At 52.3% G+C, this 23782-nt stretch overlaps 7 protein-coding genes across 7 annotated transcripts in view; 3 read left to right on the top strand and 4 right to left on the bottom strand.

Moving 5' to 3' along the window:
* Positions 1 to 916: 916 nt before the first annotated feature.
* M409DRAFT_55467 (uncharacterized protein) lies at positions 917 to 1711 on the top strand (the record flags this gene model as incomplete). Its single annotated transcript, XM_033813013.1, has 1 exon — positions 917 to 1711. One exon carries the CDS (start codon positions 917 to 919, stop codon positions 1709 to 1711), a length of 795 nt encoding a protein of 264 aa, XP_033667018.1.
* A 1351-nt stretch (positions 1712 to 3062) lies between these two features.
* On the bottom strand, positions 3063 to 5329 carry M409DRAFT_23857 (uncharacterized protein; the record flags this gene model as incomplete). The annotated part of the gene is made up of 3 exons (XM_033806971.1): positions 3063 to 3151; positions 3211 to 3457; positions 3509 to 5329. The coding sequence occupies 3 exons, from the start codon at positions 5327 to 5329 to the stop codon at positions 3063 to 3065; spliced, it is 2157 nt and encodes a 718-aa protein (XP_033667017.1).
* A 2799-nt stretch (positions 5330 to 8128) lies between these two features.
* On the bottom strand, positions 8129 to 10393 carry M409DRAFT_66988 (uncharacterized protein; the record flags this gene model as incomplete). The annotated part of the gene is made up of 5 exons (XM_033817200.1): positions 8129 to 8389; positions 8567 to 9458; positions 9506 to 9933; positions 9986 to 10139; positions 10245 to 10393. 5 exons carry the CDS (start codon positions 10391 to 10393, stop codon positions 8129 to 8131), a joined length of 1884 nt encoding a protein of 627 aa, XP_033667016.1.
* Positions 10394 to 11280: 887 nt separating this feature from the next.
* On the top strand, positions 11281 to 16734 carry M409DRAFT_55464 (uncharacterized protein; the record flags this gene model as incomplete). The annotated part of the gene is made up of 6 exons (XM_033813012.1): positions 11281 to 11692; positions 11805 to 12009; positions 12222 to 12930; positions 12962 to 15850; positions 15925 to 16090; positions 16148 to 16734. 6 exons carry the CDS (start codon positions 11281 to 11283, stop codon positions 16732 to 16734), a joined length of 4968 nt encoding a protein of 1655 aa, XP_033667015.1.
* Positions 16735 to 17550: 816 nt separating this feature from the next.
* On the bottom strand, positions 17551 to 18824 carry M409DRAFT_55463 (uncharacterized protein; the record flags this gene model as incomplete). Its single annotated transcript, XM_033813011.1, has 2 exons — positions 17551 to 18418; positions 18472 to 18824. The coding sequence occupies 2 exons, from the start codon at positions 18822 to 18824 to the stop codon at positions 17551 to 17553; spliced, it is 1221 nt and encodes a 406-aa protein (XP_033667014.1).
* A 490-nt stretch (positions 18825 to 19314) lies between these two features.
* M409DRAFT_23853 (uncharacterized protein) lies at positions 19315 to 21726 on the top strand (the record flags this gene model as incomplete). The annotated part of the gene is made up of 3 exons (XM_033806970.1): positions 19315 to 19595; positions 19676 to 20024; positions 20071 to 21726. The coding sequence occupies 3 exons, from the start codon at positions 19315 to 19317 to the stop codon at positions 21724 to 21726; spliced, it is 2286 nt and encodes a 761-aa protein (XP_033667013.1).
* Positions 21727 to 22413: 687 nt separating this feature from the next.
* M409DRAFT_66987 (glycoside hydrolase family 76 protein) overlaps positions 22414 to 23782 on the bottom strand; it is a gene marked incomplete at both ends in the record, with an annotated part of 2066 nt that continues 697 nt past the window's right edge. The window contains 5 exons of the mRNA XM_033817199.1: positions 22414 to 22788; positions 22849 to 23103; positions 23154 to 23317; positions 23373 to 23421; positions 23511 to 23713. Coding sequence (XP_033667012.1) covers positions 22414 to 22788; positions 22849 to 23103; positions 23154 to 23317; positions 23373 to 23421; positions 23511 to 23713 — 1046 coding nt within the window. The remainder of the gene's footprint in view (positions 22789 to 22848; positions 23104 to 23153; positions 23318 to 23372; positions 23422 to 23510; positions 23714 to 23782) is intronic.

Below are 23782 nucleotides of genomic sequence, written 5' to 3'. Positions count from 1 at the left end.
TTTATTAGTTATTACTAGTAATATAGACTACCTTATTAATCGTTTAGCTCTACTAATATCCTTATAAGGTAGTCTAATAGAGGAATATCCGTATTTACGCTATCTAGTCCTTTCGTTTAAGGTACTCTTATTAACCTAATAGACTCTATAAGCCGGTATTATCCTTATCTTATTACGCTAGTTATCTCTTAACTCTTAACTAGCCTCTACGGCTATATATTATACTTTCTTCCTTAAGAAGCGCCTCCTTCTTAGTAGCTCGCTTATATATCGCTCTAATACGATAATATTAAACTCGTTATATATAAACTATACCGTCTCGTCGTAGTAGGATATAGGGCGGTCGCGAAGGAAGTCTAGTACTCGTAGCTCTTACTATTCGAGTAATAGGTATAGCTAGCCTCTTTTTATAAAAGTTAGATATAGCTTATCGAATAACGCTATATTAAGCCGGATCTTATCGATATAGTAGCGGCTTATATTTATTCGTTTAGCCGTCTAGTTATTCGATAGTCCTACGTTAAAGAAGTCAAATATCCTATTAAGATTATATAGTAGTAGTTAGTTAGCTAGCGGCGGCTTATACGAGGGTATTATAATAGGTAGTAAGGCCTATAATAACACCTAGGACTGGCCTATACTATTATAGAGTCGATAACACGTCAAACGAGCGATATAGTACAAGAATAGTGGACTATTCCCGGTTTTACTAACATATTATAGTGTGAAGTCGGGAGCTCAGAATTGCGGCTATACCCGCGAGGGATGGCATGCTTTATTTGCGCGCACAATAAAGGGAATGCGGGGGAAAGAGAAGGCTCGAATGCTCTGGGCAGACGGTATATGCGTGAATCAAGAGTGTAAAGATGAGGTACAAAAGCAACTCGTGCAAATGGAAGAGGTTTACGAACGCTCCATGGCCACTTTGGTGTGGCTCGGTTGTTCCACCCCAAACAGTACTGCCGCGGTAGAGGTTCTACACTCCCTTGCTCTACTTGCTCGGCAGCACAACGCCTTCGCAGGCATGGAGAGAAATGATTTCGGGCCCTTCGTATTCGAAAAGCAGCCAAGCGGAGCAAGTGTTTTCATCCGTGATGAAGACATGCTCATGGCAGAACTGGACAGTGACCGTAAATGTTCTACTGCCTGTCTGTCCCGAAAGCCAGGGAAAAGCGATGAGACTATATTCCAGTTCAAGAACTTCGAACTCTGGTGCGAGATTGATGGCATGTTCTCGAATTCTTACTTTCAGCGCACCTGGATCGAACGAGAGGTTGCCAAGGCACCGCATGTAAAAATCTGTCGTGGTCCTCACATCATCTCCTGGTCACTTTTTACTTCAGCATTCGTAGGCCGCAGTCTACTACTTTTTCACCCGCAGCACCCAGGACTGCGCTTTACAGGATCACTCCAAACTGTTATGGACGCACGGCAGAGATGGAGAACACCAGAACATGGCACGACCCTCGCAGGTGCCTTGGTAGCTCTGACATACTCTAAGGAGACACGCAAACATGATCATATCTATGCAGCGTACGCCATGAGTAAATACACAATCGAGTGGCTCGAGACATCAGGCCATAATCTTGATATTGAGGAACTGATGTTGAGGACTAGTTGCGCTTGTATCCAAGAGACAGACGATCTGTACCATTTGGGGCAATGGTGTCACCAGTCGGAAGGCGATGAACCTTCCCACATGGGCGCCTGATTTCACATCAGGTATCTGCGAGCTAGCTGTTGAATTTGCATCTGAGAGCACCAGCAGACTGATTAAGGGGGCGTACAACATCTGCGGAGAGCTTCTATGCTTGGATGCGCACCTGCTCGACTCCATTGAGTGGTGCCATAGCGTCGGAGACTGTGGAGACATCGAGAACATCGTCAAAATTATTCAAGAGCTCGAAAGCATCTCCCAGGAACATGGAAAATTTAGCTTGTTCCAGGAATACATTGCGTCTCGCAAAGGCTGGCTGCCATCGAAGACACCTCAAATATGGAAGGAAGAGCTGTTGCAACAGTTGTCAGAAGCGGAGATCATCCTGAGTCAATGGTCCTGGTACCCAAAAAGATGTCTCTCGCAAGTCAGGCTTCTTCACTATTCGATACAACAGCAACCTGCGCCAAGCACTGGGTGTTACCAGCTGACGATTGAAGCCTTATGAACTCTGCTCAATCCAAGCTCTCAAATAAGAAGACCTAGGCCATGCCTTGGAGAACACCTGTTTCTAGCATGGCTTTACCTCATATCCATGAGAAATTCACAGCACTCCATGATCAAGAACGAGGACTTTCCGAAGGCTTATGCTGGTCTCGTATCAGCTTTTGAACCCCTGTTCACCTTTGACAGGCAATGCTCCAGCGCAAGTGACGTGGTCAATTCGACAGCTAGATTCACGCAGGAGCACCTCAGCCACAGCAAGATTTCGCAATACGAATCGGAATGTATCTTCGTCACAAAAGGTGGCTTTCTTGGACGAACAGTATCCGGTGAGGCATGCAAAGACGATGTTGTAGCATTCTTGGGAGGTGGATGGACTCCGTACGTCTTGAAGCGCCGTGGACAGTCTTACTGTGTCAAGAGTTTTGCCTACATCGAAGGCTTGGCTACTATCAGGATGAAGCCAGCAAGCTGGAAAGTTGAGAGAATATGCCTTCGTTGATAAATTTCTTCACAGACCCTTATTTGCACAAACTGATACCTGCATGACGGGGCTTGATTGTTTGAATTCCAACATTTCTTTCAGTTGCAGCATCTCTCGACTGCGGGTTCGAAGAGCTAATGCCGATTGTGCTGGAGTCTGACCGACGCGCGTAGACTAAATTACGAATGTTATTCCAAACCATGCCACGGGAACAAATCAGGACGCATGAGACATTTTTTCAATGGGGATTTTGCATTTTGCCAAAGCTATTCAGTCTGAATCTACGACAATCTGCTTCTTTGCCTTTTTTTGCCTCTTCTGTATTGGCATCTTCGTCTCGATTATAGACTCTGGTAGGAGCTCAATAGGATCATTCGGCTGTATTGTATTGCCTCGTCTGTCGTCCTCATCAAGTGGTCACCTTGATCCAATGTGTGAACTCAATCCGTCAACGTAGCTATTCTCATTCGACCCCTTATTTGATCGATAACCCTGGGCGCGGATATCTGTCATCAATGAATTTTAGTCGGTCAGCACTCACTTATAATTGCATGAAACAGCAGACCATTTGATAGAGAATAATGCTTGTCAAGGCCTTCCAGCTCTCGCAGCGCTTTTCTGAAGTTCTCGAGCTTTTCTAGATTGTGAGCGCGATCACTAGCAGCCGTTTCTTTCTCCGATGCCAGGCGGGAGAGGTCGAAGTCGTCAAGTTCCTCGACGACTTTGTGATCGAACACAAGCGAAAGTTTCCGGATAAGGTGAGCTTCGATGACGTGTATTGCGATGTCGTCAATACAATTCTTCATGGCAACCTGTGCATCAAGTTGAGATTGTCTGTGACTTGTGGCGAAATCGTGACTTACTTTGTAGTATGCTTGCATGTAGTCGATCGCAAGCTGACTCGCATATCGGCCCATGTCGACTTCCTCCCGTTCCTGAATTGCGCCAATAAGCCCGCTGATATCTTGCTCGTCAATCGACAGGCTACCATAGTGTGGATCGAATTTGCTCCGTACGGTTTCTTGGAGTACACGTCGACGGCGGTCGGCTTGAAGTCTTTGCACATTGCTGACGAGGTAATGGTTGTAGGTTATTGGGTGTCCAGAAAGATAGGGCCTCAGTAATTCGTCTGCCTTGGTTTCCACGTCCCGCTCGAGGCCATCGATCGCCCGGTTGACGAATGAAGATATGGCATCAACATTGTCGCTTAGAGCAACATCTTCGAGTATCGCCCGCATCGCGAAGCGAACACGCTGTACTATAGTATGGCACGTTTGCACGACCAGGTTTCGCCAAGGCCGACATTGGTCTCTGAAAAGCTCGCCAATAATTCCTGGATTGAATGTTCCAGGTAATTCCGTTCCTCTGCTATGGCGCATCAACTTTGAGACATAGCTGATATAGTCTGTCCGTGATATCACTTCTCCATCATTGACCACGTCTGCTTGATCACCCTCGACAATCAACTGAGCATGGCCTTTCGTCCTCATGCTTTCCGCAAAATCGTCTAAGCAGTTCTGAACCACCGCTCGTAGGCGTTTTTGCTGGCCATGTCTCGTATGCGCACGCCCAAAGAATTGGTCACTATACGCTCCATCAACAGAAGCTTTCAATAATGTCGAGAACTTCCAGCTGACACGGTGCAGGTACTGACGTCGATCTCGTACAGTTGTTCGTGTTTCACCAAGGTACGACAGTCGTACCTCGCAATCAGTGATGCCAGCAGAAACATCCGCGTGCAGGCCGGGAAGATTCTGGAGAATTTGGTCTCGCAGTATGTTGCTTAAGCGAGGTCTCAAAGACTTGATGCCGACAGTACTGGGATCCAATGATGCCCATGCCCCATTTTCAAAGAATTGAGCCTCTTGACGATCACGGACACTTGAAGGTACGTCCCGGGTCTCAAAACTGCGGTTCTTCAAAACATGCCAGCCAAGTCGAAAAACAACGTCCTGGTTCTGAGCCATGGCAATGTAAGCGACTTCGCTTTCGGAGCCCTTCGACAAAGTATCAGGCTTCGTAATGAGACCCAACGTGCGTACACCCCCAGGGTCCAGCTCGAGAGAGTAGCTGGTGACTTCCTGAAGCGCAAAATCGCTTTTTGCCGATACTACGGCTAAAATGATGCACCGTGGCTTTGCCATATATTCTCGAACCATTCCACGAACCATAGGAGCTCCTTCGACAGATTGTTCGCTGTTTCCTGCACGGAACAGCCCTGGAAGGTCAACAAGAGTTAGATGAGGTTGAGCTGGACCTTGGAGTTCCACCCGGAGTAAATCACTGCTAAAGACCTTCGCATTTGAAATACCCATCGTCTGCTTAGCCTGTTCGATTATATGGGAAAGGTCTGGATCTTCGGAAGCAAGCTCGTAACGGAACATCGACAGACGCTCACACTCCTCCTCGTCTCGATCTGGTCCAGGGATGATGGAAACTTTGATATTGTCTTTAACATCTCGACGGAGTACAAGCTCGGTGGCAAAGCGGGTGCAGAGATTATCTTTGGTTGGGAAACGAATGCCCGAGATGGCCTCGAGCACGGAGCTCTTTCCAGCTGACTGGTCACCACAAACAACAATTTGCGGGAGGTCAATGAAGCGGGTAATGCCAGCCAACCGAAATTTATCGATAATGTCAAGAAGGTTACGGTGGTCTTCGGACTGCAGCTCCACCACAGCCATGATGAATCCGAGTGAGGGTTTAATGACAAGAAAAAATTGACGACAGGCTGCTACAAGTTAATTATTTAGCGGCAGTCGTTGGGCGGCAACCAGAATGCCCGTATTCAAAGCTGCGAGGTTGTTACCAATTGCTGTGCTGGTCCAATGATAGCGTCAAAGACGGATGCGCTGAAGAAATCGCGGGTCGTCCTTTAGCTCACGGTAGAATGTGCTTGGCTCAGATTTTTGCTATCTTCCTGCATTCCGCGACCTGCATTTGAGAGCCTGCAGGTTCTGCAGCTCTCCAGCTTCAGCTCCTACCCAGGGTCGAGGTCATTCGATATATGCACGAATCGCAGCTTAAGCACGAGAGTGTCCGAGGTACAGTTCCTCACGGTCGATATGCGAGGGTCTTTGCTGCTCAGAGACGTACCTCCGCAATGTCTCATCTGGCCCGTTAACGAAGAGCCAGGCCCGCTGGGCCCGCTGTGCCCGTTGCCAGATGGCAAAAGTGAATTAGGATGTCGTTGATAATGGTAAAGTATGAAGTGAGGTCCGAAGCGGGATCTTCCGAGTGATGGATATGTCCGCTCTGACGTAATGGCAGCGGAGCATTTTTGCTATCGCGAAGTCCATGTGTAACTGGAGAGAGCTCATAATTAAGCCAGTGTAAACACTCCAGCTTTCATTCAGTTGCACAGGGGTCTTTGCTTTCAATTATCCTTTTGGTCTTGAGACTGGGTAAGTGCCATATCGGCCTGACTTCCACGATCGAAAACACGCTTACCCTTCGTACCAGCACGCCAAGGCCAGCTCAAGTGAGAGGCCAGCCGCTAAACAACCTCACAATCCGCCGGACACGCAAGCCGTTCGTGATCGTCTAGGAGATAAATGGCCGACGACACAGATCGAGTGAGCTGCGCGCTAACAAGCGCTCGGGAGGAAGTGAAAAAGGCAAACAACTTGTTCAAGTCAGCCAATATTACGTCGGAGACACATACAGAGCTTTGCAACGAGCGAAGTCGTCTGCAATAGCAGTATATTACTCAACTGGAGCAGGATAATGCGCAACTACAAGCCTAGAATCGCGTTCTGGGGGAAGACAGCTCCAGGCTCCGCGAAAACATCAATGCCTGCGAGACTTGATTAAGAGTTAGGACGAGATGATGCTCGAACGTAGTCATTCATGCGGTGTACCTCAGACTTAATGGACTGACTCCAGAATATGTATTGTGGTGGAAGGTGTCTTTGCCTCTTCGTGTCTACGGCAGCATTCCGTTGCGACATAGGAGCAATTATTAGGAATAATACGAAATCTTGGCTCGTTGATTGGTACGTGGAAGCTCCTATAGAGTTTGGTCTTGAGCGATCTACTGTCGACAAGAAACGGTAATACTAAGAGCTGTGCCAGTAGTTACCTCACTTAATAGCTTTCTTAACAATTGAGTAAACCACTTCGAAGGCTTTCCCGCTGTCGTACTAAGCGGCCCCGATAATAGCCTCGACAGTAGTCGCTATAGTGGTTCTTGCTACAACACCTCTTTGACTCGTGTTTTTGAAGATGTTAGAGTCGACGTTAGCTTCGTGGCCTTAAGTGCTAAGGTGTTCGTTATAAGTAAGCTTTTGGACCGTCGCTTCACATTTTGCTATAGGTAGGAATTAGCGCCGTTATCTACGATGAAGCCGCGAAATTATGCCCACCGCGAGTCTCTTGTCTAGAGAACTATTCGTCAACAATAATAAGCCGAATTAGAGCATCCCCAACTATTGCAAGGCCCTTGTTTGCGCCATCGTGCTAAATATTAATGTTCTTGACTTCGCGGCTCCCTGCGGCAACGAGCGCCTGTTTGAGCAGATCTCGGTTTATGAAAGCGTAAGCTATGAGTTTCTCGGCATTCGTAGTCTTTTCCATCTTGTAAGGCAGATCGCTTCGTCCTCTCTCTTCCCGGGATAGGAGAGGGAGCTAACGAGATTCAGGTGGATTTCGAGTAATCTATACCTATTAGTTACCCTCGTCCTTGACGCTTCAGCCCAAATTCGAGACCTCTGTCTCAGATAACGATAGGCCGGATGGGAGATGCAGTACCACGGCTGGACAGAGTCAAAGACGTATAAGACCAGGACATATGAGCTGAGTGACGTGTCACAGTCTTCCCACGGAAAGTAGCGGCAGAGAGGCAAGTTGTCATTGTACTCGGATTGCAACCAGGTACTTATGTACCATTCAGGCTTTTGATTTCAATAGAAATGCCCGAACATCAGGTAGCGCCTATCGCCCGCCAGCCACAAGAATCAGATATCGCCGACCGTGGGCAAACCCCATCAGGCGATGCTTCCGGCAATGTTTCAATCGATGCAGTGGTAACCTCCCGAGTATCATGTAGGCTCGCTTCAGTCCAGACCATCAGGACGCCATGCCATCACGGCATGACGTCAAATGTTGAGAAAAGTCTTGCTTCGATCGACCACAGAGCTGTCACTCGCACAGCTAATGATATTTGACGATATACGTCAACAGCATCGCTGGCCGCTTTCGGGGTCCCTCGCTCTGCAGCACCTGTTGGGGCAGTCTTGGGAAGCCACGAATCTGGTAGAGTATGTGTCATTGATGCAGATGAGATTGTGAGTGCTGGCCAGGTGGTATTTCCGATATCGTTCAGGGTTACAGTTTATTCCGCAGTGTAAAAAGGGCAGTTCTGTTCCTCGACGGTTTCACCTTATTGAGAAGAGAATTGAAGTCATTCAATATTGCGATGCAGCTTGCTGAACTGCAAGTACTGGAATCGCCCGGTCTCAGTTGGCAGAATGTTCGAGCTGGAGTTACACTCTCGACTTTCGTAACTTGGCTCCATGTACGACTTGAGCATGACTCTTGAGGTGTTGTACGTCGCGCAACGTGACCACTGTTTGTCGACAGTATGGATGTGGGCATGGGATTTCGGTGAACTGGTAAAGCTTCTTCAAGTGGCAATGCTCCGTGTGCTTCTGCATGGTGTACTCCTTTGAGAATTGCCTCTGGCGGTCTGGTACGGAAAGCATCTCATCGCCCAAACAGAACAGGCACTGTGTCTTCAAACATGTCTTTGGGAAGTCGTTTCGGCTTGTATCAGGAGGCGCTGTTGGGAGGGCTTTCGGATCGCGGCTTGAGATGTTGGAGTTTGGTCGATCGTGGCTCTACTCGTCTACATAGTCGAGCCAAGGTGTCGATAGCGTTCGCACGGAGGTCCAGTAATTTGTCGTGGACGTCTCCAGCGTTACAGCCAGCCCTGCCAAGAACGCTCTTTCTGGAACACGATGGTAGATCTCCTCCTCCATAGGCTGAGCAAAAGACGGGACTGCATGACCACCAAGCTGTGCCTCGATCAGCGCATTGTCTCTGGCTTCGAAGTACGCCTGACGGCGCCTTGACTGCCGTTGCGCCGTCATTCTCTGCTTCACTGCACGGTATTGCTTTGTAGCACTTTCGTACTCCTGAAACAGGGCACATCCGTCTCGGCGACCTCTTGCAATGGACCCGTAAGCATCTAGCACGGCTTGACTTGTCTTCTGGAGGCGGACTCTGGCTTCGACCACTTCCGGAGTTTGCTCGATAGCCGCTCGATCTTCTGTCGAGAACTGTCGGTTCGCATTAGTATCGGCGGACGATCCCATGCTGTTGACGTCCTCTATGATATCTTCCTCACGCCGATGTCCTCTCACGGCAGCAATGACGTCGATACCAATCTGTTGATCCATGTAGTGTGCTCTGTACGTGCGGCTGTCGAAATGCCCAGAGATCTGATTTCGAGTCTCATCAGATCCTATGTGATCGATCTTGTTCAGGACCATTCGACGAATGCAGTACCAGGTCAATGACTCCTTATATCCCATGGTGTTCTTTCCCAAACTCGAGAGTCGCTTCAGTGCCATGCCATCGCTGACTTCATCGGCATCGAGAGAGCTACCTGTCCGCATTATTGGCTTGTCCTTGATGTCGTCGCGCCAGTGGAAGACCAGCTGATTTTGACGTTGGGCCAAACCAATCTGAAGCACATGCTGGGCCGGAGTTATTTCCGCTACTTTAAAGGCTCGATCGTCCGGGGCAAGAGCAACAAGATGCGCAACAGGACAAGTCAGGATATCGTCTTGGTCGAGCCAAGAGAATGTCTTGCTAGAGAAGGTCAGTAGTGCACGCAAACTTCACCGAAGTCAACATACTTCTGTGCTCTCCGCTCCCCTCCTTTGAAATGACGAAACTTCGGTCGCACCATGTATCGAACGCCGTTTTGCGTACGTACAGCGCTGAGTTCCAAATCGCGGTAACGTAACGTATGGAACTCTGAATCTTCCTCGGGCACTTCCATGACTTCGTCGCCGCTTTCGTCCTTGCGTTCACCTCCATGTTCCTGAGACTGATGCTCATTCCCAGTCCGAACGTGGGTACGCATTGTAGAGCTTGGCCGGACCCCGCTACTGCCGTGGATGATCATCAAAAACGCTTGCTGAACCCGTTGTCGCTCGTTGTCATACCGATCTCTGTCTCGTGCATAATGGTAATGCAGCATTTTGACAAAATCTTCCCCTGACGGTACAGACTTGGGCCGGGGAGAGTCCTTCTTCTTGCCTTCGAGGTGATATCGTATGTACTGTTCGCAACACAGTGAGCACCAATGGCAACTTGGAGTCGGTGCAACTCACATTGTTCACGTCTCTAACAACTTGTAGATCCAGTTCCTTGTCGGTCAGGCGCACGTAAACCATCTTGAGGATGCGGAAATATCCTAGCAGTGTCACACTCTGCTGAGGTCCTTTCTTGTTTTGGTCGACGAGCCATTGGAAAAACTTTCGATGTCTCCCTCACGAAGGGCCTCGTCGCCATCTAGAGCGAGGATTTCATGGCAGTAACTGTGGATCATGAGCGTCCTAAGTATGGACATGACAGACCAATCCGACACACCTTTGCCACCACTCCGCAATGTTCTGCACCTTGAGCTCCGTCGAGACTGCGTTCGGCTTCTTGTGGCGTCCATGCTGCTTCAGCTTGATCCTGTGTGCAGTGTAATCTCTCTTCGATGCCTTCAGCCCATGCCCCGACATTGTGGACATGTTTAAGTAGAGCGCGCGTGGATGAGTGCATAGGGGAGTGTGGACGGGAGACCAGGTGCGTGGCGCTGGCCGAAGAAGGCGTATTCGTACATCATATCTTCAGACTTGGTGAATCCTCGATATATGGCTCGTAGCATGCGAATTGCGCCGCTTAGATGCCTCGTAGTAGGCGCCGTACGACAGACACCAACCCCCCTTGTATGCCAACTAACACGCAGTTGGCGGCGCGACGCCGCCTGCCGCCTCGCCGCACGTGTGTCCGATCGCTAGGACTTTGGCAAGTTTAGGCGGCTTTGTGCAAATTATGCAGGTGCAACCGTCGCCCGTTCGGGCGGCATCCGTTGCCTGTTCGAGCCGCAGTCGCACCGTCAGTCAGACACTCGCTGTGGTCACCCACCCATCTGTTGATTTGCTGCACAGCTTGGTTGTCACAGCAACGGGCGGGGCAGCCTCGCGTTGCGCCTCCACACAAAATTCACAAGGCATCAGACCAAAAAAAAAAATCACAAGTCCCACACCTTGACAAAACAAACTCCCCGAAGGAAGAACAAGACCCTCGGCGACTGCAAGCACGTCGGTAGGTTTGATTTTTCGCCAACATCCCAGGTAGGGGAAAGCTAGCGGGCCCGAGTCCCTCGCGGATCTCCAGGCTGAGGCAGATAGGGGCGAGTACACAGTCAATTGACGAGTTATAGTCGGTCAGACTGTTTATACTCCGGAGAGTGACGATTATAGTCGGTCAGACTGTTTATACTCCGGAGAGTAACGAGTTATAGTCAGTCAGACTAGACGAGTATAGTCGGTTAGACTTTTTATACTCCGTGGAGTAACGAGTTATAGTCGGTCAGACTGAAATCTCCTGTGGCTTGATCAAGGGCCACCCTAGGATGGAGGAGATTGGCTGCGCAAATTTTCTAAAACTTATAAATGTCACCCCAGCGGCGCTCGCCTCCCGCGCTTCCGCGCGCTCTGCCGCGCATGCCACAACACCTCTCGACCTCCTCTGCACCACCACGACCGCCCACCCACGCGTCGCAGTCGATATGTTGCCGCACGGCACGCCCATCAAAGCGCGTGGAAATTCATCCAGTACCCGTGAACGCGTTGTGATCCTCTGCCAACCATGGAGCAACCTGGTCGCAAACGGCGCTTCGGCAAGAGGACGGCGGGAGCAGACTGTACAGACAGCAGCCAACGCACTCCCGAACGCCTGCCCTCGTCGTTTTGCTCAAACGGCAACGGATGAAACCGATATTGCTCTCCATTTCTGCAAGAAGGACCGCGCCTCTGTTCACCGTGGTGTGGGCGGCTTGATGGCCTGCACGCGATGGGGATGAATTTTTCACCTGCATCAAGCGGGATGCTTCCTGCCATCGCCACATCCGGTTAGTGTTGCTTGACCCACCGACAGACAACACCCTCGCGACAAGGAGCGCTCTCATCGTAGCATCTCGTCCTCTGTGTCTCAAACACCATCGTTGCCGTAGGAGTCTTGACCAAGACAAGGACGCAGCAGACCGCCACCGCGCTTTGACGGGTGCAGCGCATGCGCCTCGCGCTTGGCCCCTACCATCGCGCACCCAAAGCGCTACCGACGGCAATGCGCATGAGCAAACGTATGCATGGCTGGAATCATCGATCAGACATGACGTGTTTTCGTACAAACGGTGCAGACGAAGCTTGGAGTCTCTTTGTGACGGCTTTGAATAGCAACAAGCAAGCCTGATGAAGCAGGAGATGGGCTAAATGTCTTCACCAGGAGGATAAAATGCCTTCTGTTGGCCCTGTTTCTTGATCACATAACCCGTTCGTCTGATTGAACACCCAGTTGCTCTACGGCGCCTCTGGAATCATTTCATCCGAGCGACCTTCATCAGTTCATCCCCACTTCTGTCTACACGACCAAGCCCCTGAAGCACGTCTCTACGGTTTCGACATCTCTACACAGCGGAGACACCACCACGATGGCTCCAAAGCCCAAGAACTCCAAGCCCGACAAGGGTAAGGAGAACGCCCCTGCCGCCAAGAAGAAGTCCAAAGCAAAAGAGAAAGAAGTCAACAGCCCTTCAGGCTCTGATGTGGAAATGGGTGGAATGGAGCCAGCCTCCGAGGCCGCAACGAACCCTCCTCCCACCTCATCCCCAGGTGAGGAGACCTCACCTCCTCCGCCAGCGGGCGGCCGCTTCAGCCAGTTCAACAACCTCACCGGAACGCGCCAGTCTACCGCTGTCATCAACGAGTGCATCGCCCTCTACTCCGAAATCCAGCGCGCTCAAGTGAAGAAAGCCAACCCACCTTCCGCTGCCGACGTCGACGACTTTGTGAAGTGTCTCCACAACCGCGAGCGCTTCTTTGCCAAGGACGATCGCTTCTACACGTGGGCGGCGCAAATCTTTCCCACCTTGAAGGGCGAGACAGATGAGGAGCTGAGACTTGATGTCGTCGAGGTGGAGAACGTTTTCGAGAAGGTGAAGAGTCTCATCCCAGCGCATTCCAAGTTGGAGAGCATTCTGTCGGACAAGTACGAAGTTGCACTGGTGAAGAAGTTCTCCAATGATATGACGTCAGCTTTTTGTCCAGAACACCATGGACATGGACAAGGACTTGAGAAATGCAATGATCATGGCATTTCACCAGCTCTACAAGGTCATGACCTGGGAGACTCCAACTCACCTGAGCACATTCGTCGCTGGTCTTTCTCCAAACTCTCGAGGCCTTGACGCCGCGGCTGGTCTGTTCGATCCACCTGCCGGTGAACAGACTTTACCTGGTGCGGCGAAGAAGTCTCTCGGCGGCAGCAAGCCCGGCCAAGGCAAGCAAGGCGGCGCCAGTGGCAAGAAGCCTGGTGCAGGTGATGGAGAAGGTGAGGAGGGGAGTGAGGAAGATAGTGAGGAGCGGAGTAAGGAGGAGAGTAAGGAGGAGAGTGAGGAGGAGAGTAAGGGCGAGAGTGAGGGCGAGAGTGAGGGCGAGGGCGAGGGCGATGATCAAGCCAAGTTCGACAAGATGGCAAAGGCATCAAAGAGATTTGGCGACACACAAACAGGTCTTGCTCAGCTCGGCAACACATGCTACCAGGCATATGCTTTGTGGGCGCTTGTCCACTGCAGGGCTGTCATCAAATGGGTTCGTGAAACAGTTGACGACGGCAAGATGCCTGTCAGTGCTTTTGGTCAAACGATCTTCAAGATTCTTCTGGCACTCGACAATGGTGAGTTACGCGAATCGCTCTCGCTCTTCCGGCGTATTCAGACGCTCCTCGCCCCCATGGAGCCCTTCACTGGCATCGACTTCTCACATGGCCACCAACAAGATCCTCACGAATTCTTATCACTCCCGATTCGCACGCTTGCCATCAAACCCCAAAAGGAGAAGGACGATGCGAACGCTCCCGACGATGCGAATGCCCCAGTCGAGACGCTCACCGATGTAATCGACTTCAGTCTTCGTCAAGATACGGTCTGTCAATGTGGTTCTTCAGAAGCCCGGTACCCAATCCCAGAATGGCAACTCAACCTCGAAGTCCCGCGACAAGAAAAGGCCGTGAACTTGGTTGAATTACTCGCGACAAAGACGACGTACTTCGAGAAGTCAGGCCTCAAGCGCATATGCAAAGGTTGCAACGAAGCTGCTCCTCCTAGATTCGTGCATTCGATCGGTATCGAGAGAAAGAATGAGGCTAACCAGCTCAACGAGATATTCGCGACCCTTGGACTGTGGACATACGACACCGAAGAGACGAAGAAGATTCGTACTCCAACGATCATCCCGACGAAGCCTCTTCCTGTCCTGGGGCTGGGTCGTCTAGTCTTTGTCGTCTTCAAGGGTCACCACGTTGGTCACCGCGCCGACGGAGGCCATTACTTCGTTGACAGCCGTAGGATGCCAAGCGAGACTCTCACCGCAGATGTCATCACCTCAAAGCCAAACGACGCTCTCGACGAGTTTGAGTATTGGGACCGCTACAACGATGAACAGAAGCAGCTGAGAATCACCGACAATCAGAGTCAATACATCTACGGATCCAGAGCTCCCGTATATGGTGTGCTATTGCGGCCCTTGTCAGATGCTGATATGGCGGCCATCGCAGCTGCTCTGGCGGAGAGCAGGAAGGAACAATTTCAGGACACTGCCATTGGTTTCTACGAGGACCAGGACGATGTCCCACTTCGCAATGCACTAGCAGCGGTTCTCGACTCCGTGCTCCAGTACTTTGTGTCGGTTTTGAACGAGCTCCCACGACTGGAGGATGAGTATTGGGCAGGCTTCAATCTTGGTGGCACCCAGGGCCTGGCAACGAACTTGCTCACTTCTGCTCGCACGACGTTGACTGGTACCTTCTGCCGCGGCCGTGACTTCGCCAAGGCATTGTGGGAGGCGATATTTCGCCACAGCAACATCGGCACCCAGCTCACGCAGGTCGTGGCCAGGGAATCCAATTCCTATTTGGACGCACGTCTCAAACAGCAGCGCCATAACCGAGAGGTCGACGTCCCTTTCAGCTGTCCACCTCCACCTTCAAGATCGGGAAACAAGGATCGGGACTTACAGAAAGCACTTGCCGCATCAAGGAAGCTTGAGTCTGAAAAGCAGCTCGCAGCGGCCACGAAAGAGTCTCTCAAACTCTACAAGGAAGAGCAGGCTCGTCGAGAGAAGAAACCCGAGGAGCAGTCCAAGAAGGCAGCGGCCATGCCGAAGAGTGGTCAAAAGAAGGCCGACGACGCCAACACCAAAGGCAAGGCCGGCGCCAAAGGCAAGGCTGGCAGTGGTGCACAACAGCCACGTGTTGGAGACAAGTTCGAGCGACCTTTCATCATCAGCTCCAAGCACTCCTCTTCCTCACCACTGGCGCCCTCTGAGCGTTCTCCTTCTCCGCCGCCGCCAAACTCTCCCGACGACCAGCAGAAAGACTGGAATACGGACGACAGTGAAGACGACGACGACGACGATGACACCCAGCCTCAGCCCCGCGGCCATGATGCATCGCACAACATCGTGATGTACGACGTGAATAACCAGCTGCTGTTCTCTGGTAATAGCGCTGATGCTGAGGATCTTGAGCACCTCCAAGCGCTCCCAGACATCGAGCAACACCGCACTTCAGTCGCCATGTGGGAGGGCATCGCCCAACAGCACAGTCACCGCTCCGCCCAAGACTGGTTCGAATTCTATCGCACGAGGGCTCGTCGAGCGTACATGGACCACTACTATCTGGAAGGCAGTTCGGATGACAACGACTTTCCATTTGGTGACGCTCCACCAGCTCGAGGTTTCAAGCGCCGCACGGCATCCTCGCCAGCTGGCTCTCGACCGCCTGCGAAGATACAACGTGACTTACCTGAGTTGCCTTCTTCACCACCGCCATATTTTCCAGCTTGCGGAGATGACGACGACAAGATGTCAATGGACTCACCAGACTTGCCGGCTTTGCCAGAGAATCCTGTTGATGCTCCCGACAATGTCGACAAATTGAATGACCAATGAGCAATCTGAGCATTCAACACGGAGAGAGTGAAGCAAACCAGCAGCCTCAGCCCAGCGACCAACCATCTGGCCAAGTTGAACCCACGTCTCCGACCTTGACCCGCACGTTCAGCCAGGCACGCCTTGAGGCACCAGCGCGGCGTACTCGTGCGGCGCTGGGTGAGGAGGAGCCTCAGCCGCCTCGAACGGAAGACCCTCCGAGCGGGTCACCTCAACGTAAGCAGCCTCGCCCAGCATCTGGACGACTACCTCGCGTACTGTTGAGTCGATCAGGAGCGGGTGCGAGTGTTGCGTCGCTGTCCACAGCGGTCGCAGAGTCCAACAGGCAGCAGACGACAGATCCGAGCAGCAGCCGTGGCTTGTTCCTTCCCAGCATCGACCCAAATGCACCTTCAGGTGCCGGCACCTACCTCGGTGGCAGATCGTCGACTCGCTCAAACCTCAGTCTAGAGCGCTCGTTGCGTGCTCATGGATCGACGAATCGTCACCTTCAGCTGTCCAGGAACCGCGGCGGCCTGGAGCGTGCTGGCTTGGTCCCGCCATCTCCAACCACTGCCACCCGTCCCACTGCTGCTCAAATCGAGGAGAGATTCCATGCCAACCAACCACGACAACTCCGTCCTACTCAACGTGGACCTGTCGTCCCAGACAGTGAATCTGGCGATTTGACATCAGGTGATGGGAGCGAAGTGCCAAGTGATGGCAGGGGACGACCAGGCGAGACGAGGACTGAGGCGAGGAGCGATGGTAGCGGAGGACCCAGTGAGGCGAGGACTGAGGGCAGCGGCGAGGGCAGCGGCGAGGGCAGTGGAGGCACCGAAGAGCAGTCATCTGAGCGACCAAGCGAGATGCCAACGTGAGAGGCGGACAGAAAGTTTGGTGTCCAATCTCGGAAGGCCATGGAGAAGATGGACGAGGAAGATGATGACTACTCCGAGTAATGGACTCAGGGCAGATGGACTTGATGGGATGCAGCTTTCGTTCATGCCGGCAAGGCGAGAGCAGCCGCTCCCCTCCCAACATCAGACGCCAGCATCACACCGAAGAAAACAACAAATCCGCCAAAAAAAAAACTTCTTCAGCTACCCATGGAACCACCCACCGACTGACCGACAGTCCTCATGAACAACGACAGCTTTTACGACTTTGTAGCATTACCACGCCAACATCTTACCTGGACTTGTCGGGTTCCGCAAGCCGCGCCGCTCCTTTCAATACTGGATGACTGGAGTTTGAACTGCTTCTGCTTTTGATTTGGATTTGCGTTTGACGACGATGTCAAACGCCAAAAGTTTGCGTGTAGACTTAGCATAGACAGATTTGCAATGAAAACGGGCCATGGGTAGTGGAATTCTTTCTGCTTTCCTTTGATGTTCGTGATGTGAAGAGCAGGGAGAAATTGGCTGAAGAAGAGATGGAGCGGGAAAGAATATTCCTTGCCTTCTCCTGATGACAGCAAACGGCAGTCTGGTTCTGGAATGCATCAGGCATGTTCTTTGATAAACATCACCACATCATGCGGTATCTCCACACCATCCTGTCCATTTCTTCCCGCCAAGCGAAACTGCCCCGACTCGACTTCACCTCGTATGTTCCACCTCATCTGACCCTCCAAGGGGCATAGTCGTCGCTCGCAGCGCCGCTGACATCCATCGCATCTTCATCCGACTCTGCACTCATTCTCTTTGCCTCCTCCTCTGCTTCCTCACTCGCATCGTCGAGGTCGAGGTCTCCCATCTCGCTACTGAAGATGTGGTTCTTGGTGCTCGTAGTCTTGGACTTGTTGCCCGATGAACGTTAGCTTGCGTTGAGATGTCTTGACAATGTAGGAACGCCAACATACCTCGACCTGCGCCGCCGCGACCGCCACGAGCCCCTCCTCCACGACCTCCATCCCCACGACTGCCCCGCGCTCCTCCGCCACGAGCACCACGAGCCCCACGGCTACCGCTGCGATTTCCACGACCGCTTACTGTGGAGTCAGTCTTGCCTTTGGCGTTGCCGCCTTTGCTCGCACGGGCTTTGACGGTTGTGAGCGCGATGCCGTAGTTCGGGTCAACGGATATCAAGCCCTTGTACCACCAGGTACGAAGTTGCTGCAATGTCAAACACTGCGCGGTGATCGTCGACATGACCTGGCCAAAGTGCTGCAGCAATGCGAAAACTGGATCTTTGCCTCCGTCGTGCATCAATGCGTCCATATTCTCAGGAACTGTCTTCTTCTTGCTCAAAAGTCTTAGGCCTCCGTACGGTTGTCCGCCTTCCTTGGACACCAGCCGCTTCAGCTGGGTAACGGACAGGCACATGAAGCGGTTTTTGAGGATGTCGATATAGATGCCTGGTGTGCCTTTGAAAGTCCCCAGCTTCCGCACAGTTGGGTCGGCGCCGACCCAATTTGCTGGTAAGAGAGAGTTGATGCTCCGCCGATGAGGATATTCGGTGTATGACGGTGGTGGGGTCTTGGGCATCCAGATGGCGTGGCAGGGATAATCGTACGGGAGCGTGTGGAGCATCAGACCCAGACAGCACAGCTGTACTTTGGTCCTGGGAACTGTCAATTGGCGGTGCGCAGCACAGGCACAACGTAGACCACGTACCTTAGATTCGAGCGCCTCCAACGCTCTCGGTCTTGTTTGGAACGTCTGGCCCTCGCGAAGACGACGTCAGGACCGCCTCTCACGGCCGAGTCGCTGTTAGGAGAGTCGGCGGCGTTTGTCCAGAAGAAGAAACCATCAAAGCCAAGCGCAGCCGCGTGGTCGTTCAGAGCATCATTCCACGCCAGGACCGAATGGACGGCGAACGGGACTTCGCTGCTGTTGTTGCCGGACATCAGCGGATGTGAATATGGGTAGCGTGCGCTGTCCGGGCCAGCGATATACAGTGGATAGTCGGGACCCTGCCGGTTGATGTCGACAGCGTCGACATCGGGTTTTGCCTTCCGCTGAACCATGTTGCGAAGAGTGCGTGGGGTGAAGAGGAGGAGGAGGAGGAGGAATGTTGGGGTGTGTGGGTGGCGGAACTCTCGATGGTGGAAGCGGGTGAACGTGGTAGACGTGACGCGAGACGGCGCAGCGAAAATTGATTGGAGTTACACAGATGATGTAACTTGCGCGTATTCGCCTCGCTTTTTCTTGTTTTCCACCACCACCACCACCACCAACCAGAAAAAGAAACCGCAATCATGCAGCCTGGCCAATTCTAGGAGGCACCACATCCTGTCGCAGAACCCCCTGGAAACTCGTCGACCTCTCCCAACCGCTGGAGGAGGCCGCCTTCGGCAAACACGACGCCCGCCGCTTCTGGCTGTCTCTGCAACACGCTGTCTTACTGCACAACCCAAGAACCTGCTCTCCGCCGTCGTCTGTCCGGTGCCATAAACTCCCCCTTCGCCATCCCACAAAACCAGTCCCCTCAGCCAACATCCTCGTCTGCGCCTCGCCATGGGGTCCCAAGACCAAGACTCTCAATCCGAGCCCGCCTCGCCCACCGCCACTCTCGCTGAGCTCCAAGGGAAGCTGGCAGAAGCGCGCAAGGCCAAGGGCAGAAAATCCAAAGCAAAGAAGGATGAGATCAGCATGCTGGAAGAGCAAATCAGTGCACTTCAGCCACAGGCTCCAGCAACCGACTTTCCTCTACGAGAGTCTACACCAATCCTGACTGCCCAAAATGAGGAACTTCGGGTCAACATGACGATGCTGGAAAAATCGGCCTTTCCGCCCTCGTGGGATACGCGCACCAAGGCCGGAATACCCGCCAGACTGCTGAAGTTCCGTCTCTGATTGCATCTTTTGAAGCGGCCAGGGTGGACAGGCTCTTGTACTTCGGTCCAGACGGAGCAGCTTTCTTGAATCTCAGCCCACTAGAGAAGCTGAAGTTGTTCGAGACGAAGTTCAAGGCGGGGCGCATCGATCCGCAACATGTTGCCCTCATTGACGACAAATCCGGCTCCACGAGAGTGATCTACAAGACCAAGACTCGCTGGCAGTCCAAGTTCATCACTCCATTCAAGACTGCCTTTCAGAACGACAACTGTGCCTTCATCTATCTCGTCTTTCGCGACGAACCAGGCATGGCGGCTATTGTACCGTCACTCTTGCTGCCTCCCCAATACGTTCCGGGCGGTCGCGGACACATCCAGATCCAATTGCCGGTAAGTAAGCTATGTTCTGCCAATTTCGTCGTCTGACTTGCAGTAGATACCAGGTCCTTTGATCGGATTCGCCTTCAAGCAACAATCATCCGCCCTGGCATTCACTGGACTCACCAATGCGCTGCGCACCAACTCTGATTACATTGTACCTGGAACTGAAGCCCGCTTCAACCCCACGGCATTCCTCAAAGACCTGACGAAGAAGGTCATTGCAGAGGCTCTGGAGATGGATGGAGCTGCTCGGGGGGGATTCGACAAGCTCGCAACGGCTGTTAATGACTTCTCTAACGACTACGTGCTGGATCTCGCCGACCACCAACGGACTGGTGATGCTACTCTTCGCAACGATGGATGGAAGTCCATGATTGAGATCAAGGATGGATTGCTCACAGAGACAACCAACGACGTTGTGGTCAACATCGGATTCCTTGCCCTCAGAGCGAAAGAGCGCATCAAAGCCTGTTCAATGTTTCACCCTCTCAGGCAGTGGACTTACATCTGCATCTTCTCCCAGAACGGCCGTGTAGTCTACTGGATCCCTTGTTCCGTCGTCGAACCCAGCTGGTGGACGGACCAGACCGAGATCATCATTCCAAAGCACAAGGTTCAAGACTATCGTATAGCCATCTCCGACAAGCGATGGTTTCGGAACGCTGAGGCCATCATTGCGAAGGATCCAACACCTCGTCGCTCAGCCGAGCTGCTCAGCTGCTCCACCAGTCAAGATATCGAACGTTACTTGGCCTACAACATTCCAGTGATGGAGTCGGAAGCACAACAGGTGGACGAGATCGACCAAATGCCGAGCAAGGCATCAAAGGCGGCCTCCAAGGAGGCCATCGGCAACAAGAACGTGTCAAAGGGGACATACGATTGGAAGCGTGAGCGCTTCAATGCGCAGTGCCGAAAGAACGGCTTCGGTGTTCTCCTACCAATAGGGAAAGAGAAGAACCCTGGCACTGAGGCTTTCACCATCTGTCGTTGGAGCAAAGAAGACAAGTTCCGGTACGACAAAAATGCCCGCAAGCTTCCAATGAGCCTCCACGCCGGCCACTTCAAGCCTTATCAGACTTTCTTGATGGTGCGCAGCCTTGGTGTGCAGGTGGCAAAGACATCGGGGCTCGTGGGAATGTACAAGGTCTCGGTCCAGGCGATCGCCAAGCCACGCCGCCCAGTTGTGTTCGCCATCGACTGCATCGGCACTGAGGACAGATCGATGCCTGGAAGCCACTTTCTAATCCCTTCGGAGTGCATTGACTACAAGAGTCTGTACAAGCACCTTGCAAAGTACACTGGGACAAAGGTCACCTGTGTTGCAGATTTCGTCGACCTCGTGCGTGCAAAGAAGGTGAGGCTGAGCCAGCATCCTGGAGCACGCGTCGACCTTCGATCGTTCCTCTTCAACCGCATCGTCAACGAGTTCATTGTCCGCGACGATCAAGACTATCACAAGGCACTGATTGACTTCAGCATGGCGCATGGGCAAGGCAGAGAGAAGCTCGTTCCTTGGTATCGGTACCGTGGGTATGTCAAGGTCAATCGCAAGTGGGTCAAGTCAGAGCCGCTCCATGTGACCGGCAACTACATGTGGAGCTTCAAGCAGATCGCGCAAGAGACTATGAACGACTTCATCGCTTTGCGGTCCAGAGGCGGAGCTGATGAGGAGGAGGAGGATGAGGAGGAGGATGATGATGAAGTCTAAGATACAGAGAGGCACAGACGGTGCGACAGCACCAACGCTATGATACAACTCACCTCTGCTCCATTTGAGCCTTACTCGGACGGTGTCGCCATGCTTGCTCGCGCGCGCGCTCGGGAAGGGACTGTTGCAAGTGGTGCGACACCGAGATCGAGGCAGGAGAGAGTGTAACGCTTAGAAAAGGTTGTATGTTCACGAATGAAATAGGTTGTTTGGTCTATTATCCTTCTCAAAGTTTCTTGTGGTAGGTACGTCAACATCATTACACAGCTCTTAATTTCCACATGCTTCTTCCCACCATTTCATTCCTGGTCTTCGTGCATGTATATTGCTGGTGCCGTTGTTCAACACCGTTGACGGCGAGACGGGACATTTTGTGATGTGCGTGATTTGGAGAAAATCAATTGTCCAGGTGCCATCGCACATCCTGTCGATTTCGAATTCTACCATCTACTATCTGCGCGGCGAACCGTGACGTCTGTCATTCGACGCAATTGAGGACCGACCAGTGTCCACGTTGTTCGCCGAGCCTCACGATGCCTTCAAACAGTATCGCCCTTTCCCGGCCGTGCCGGTGCCATGCCAAGGGATGATGTCGTACTTCGAAGGCAGTCGCTCGTGGTACTTCAACCCGACTCAGAATGCATGAAAGCCTTATGGAAGTAGTATCTCGAGAACTGGTCATTGCGATCACGTCACAATCCAATAGCCACCCCCGACCAGTCCTATCAACACTATGGCGGTCAGAATCCCTGCTCCTGCTCGGTCGCCTGTGGTGATGGCATTGTATCTTTCGAAAGTCAGCACAACTTCGAGATTCGCAGATGGTGGGCTTTGCTGATGGGATGAAGCATACGTTATTGGAGTTGAACCACTGTCTGAGCCGGCGTTGGGGTCACCCTGCGATGTTCCTCCTGTAGAATTGCCCACGGGTCCTCTCGCAGTCGAGATAAGGTTGGACTGAAACACTTCAAGAGCGTTCATCTGTTGTCCGACCCCGAAAGCACCATCCCAGCCTCCCGTCCACGACGTGCCGCAGGTTACGCCGTCGTCGCCGCCGGTGCACTAAGATGCCAATGCTATCAGTAGGTGCGCGAACTACATCATTGAGCTATGATGACCCACCGATTTGGCCGCAGCCTCAGCGGACGATGCAAGCAAAGGCATTATAGTGTCCTTGGTCCATGGAGCAACTTTGGTAGATGCCGCCATCCATCGGGAAAGATAGGCTTTGAATGTCTGCTGGTCGATGTTGCAATTGTGGCTTCCTTCGCACGCAGTCTCTTGCATCGTGCCGTTAGGGTAGAAGAAGATCTGTTTCGTGGCATTGAGAAGTCCTTGTGTGCGAGTTTGCCACTGGTCCCTCGTGGCGCCCTCTGTCTAGAAACCATGTCAGTGTGGACAAGAGAGTTGTAGCTTGCAAGACGAACGATGTTCCACATTGTCGCTGCAGCCATTAAGTACACGCCGGAATTGTATGACCATTGCAAGTGGTTCAGTTCCTTGCAATCCAGGTTGTCATCCGTGCCGTCGTAAACCAGGTAGGTATCGCTGACCAACCCAACTGAGCGCGACCATTCCCATGCCCTATCAGCTATGGGACATACATATCAGCATTGTTTCCATGAACCGGAAGGTATCTGACTAACCCCATTCGTTGTAAGAAGTGTTGCCTGTATACATGGCGAGCCGAGCAGCCTACAAAGGACGAATGGTCAGCGACTGCTCGACAACGTCGGAGGAGAGCGAGCCCGAAGCTGCGGGCCCGGGGGAGGGGGGCGAAGAACCATATTCATGAAGCATCCGTTACTTATGCTATTCTTGTAGTTGTAACCGTTGTTAAACGTAAAGATCTGCCACTTGAGGCCCCCGGCGCAAGACGTCTCATCCCAGCGGACCTTCTGGGTGTTGAACACCGCCTGAGCGAGAGCGAGCCACTGTGGTTGACCTGCAGGAGGATTTGGGAAATTTGTTTCTGCTGCCGTCAATGCTGTGTACAGTTAGCGTTGTCCTGCTGCGCTTGGAGCCGGAAATGTTGTTGTTGTTTTGGGGGGGGGGG

Source organism: Zasmidium cellare, assembly GCF_010093935.1.
Source record: "Zasmidium cellare ATCC 36951 unplaced genomic scaffold M409scaffold_20, whole genome shotgun sequence".
In the NCBI taxonomy this organism is placed as follows: Eukaryota; Fungi; Ascomycota; class Dothideomycetes; order Mycosphaerellales; family Mycosphaerellaceae; genus Zasmidium; species Zasmidium cellare.
Note: the sequence above shows the minus strand (reverse complement) of the source record. Positions and strands in the feature narration are given on the sequence as shown.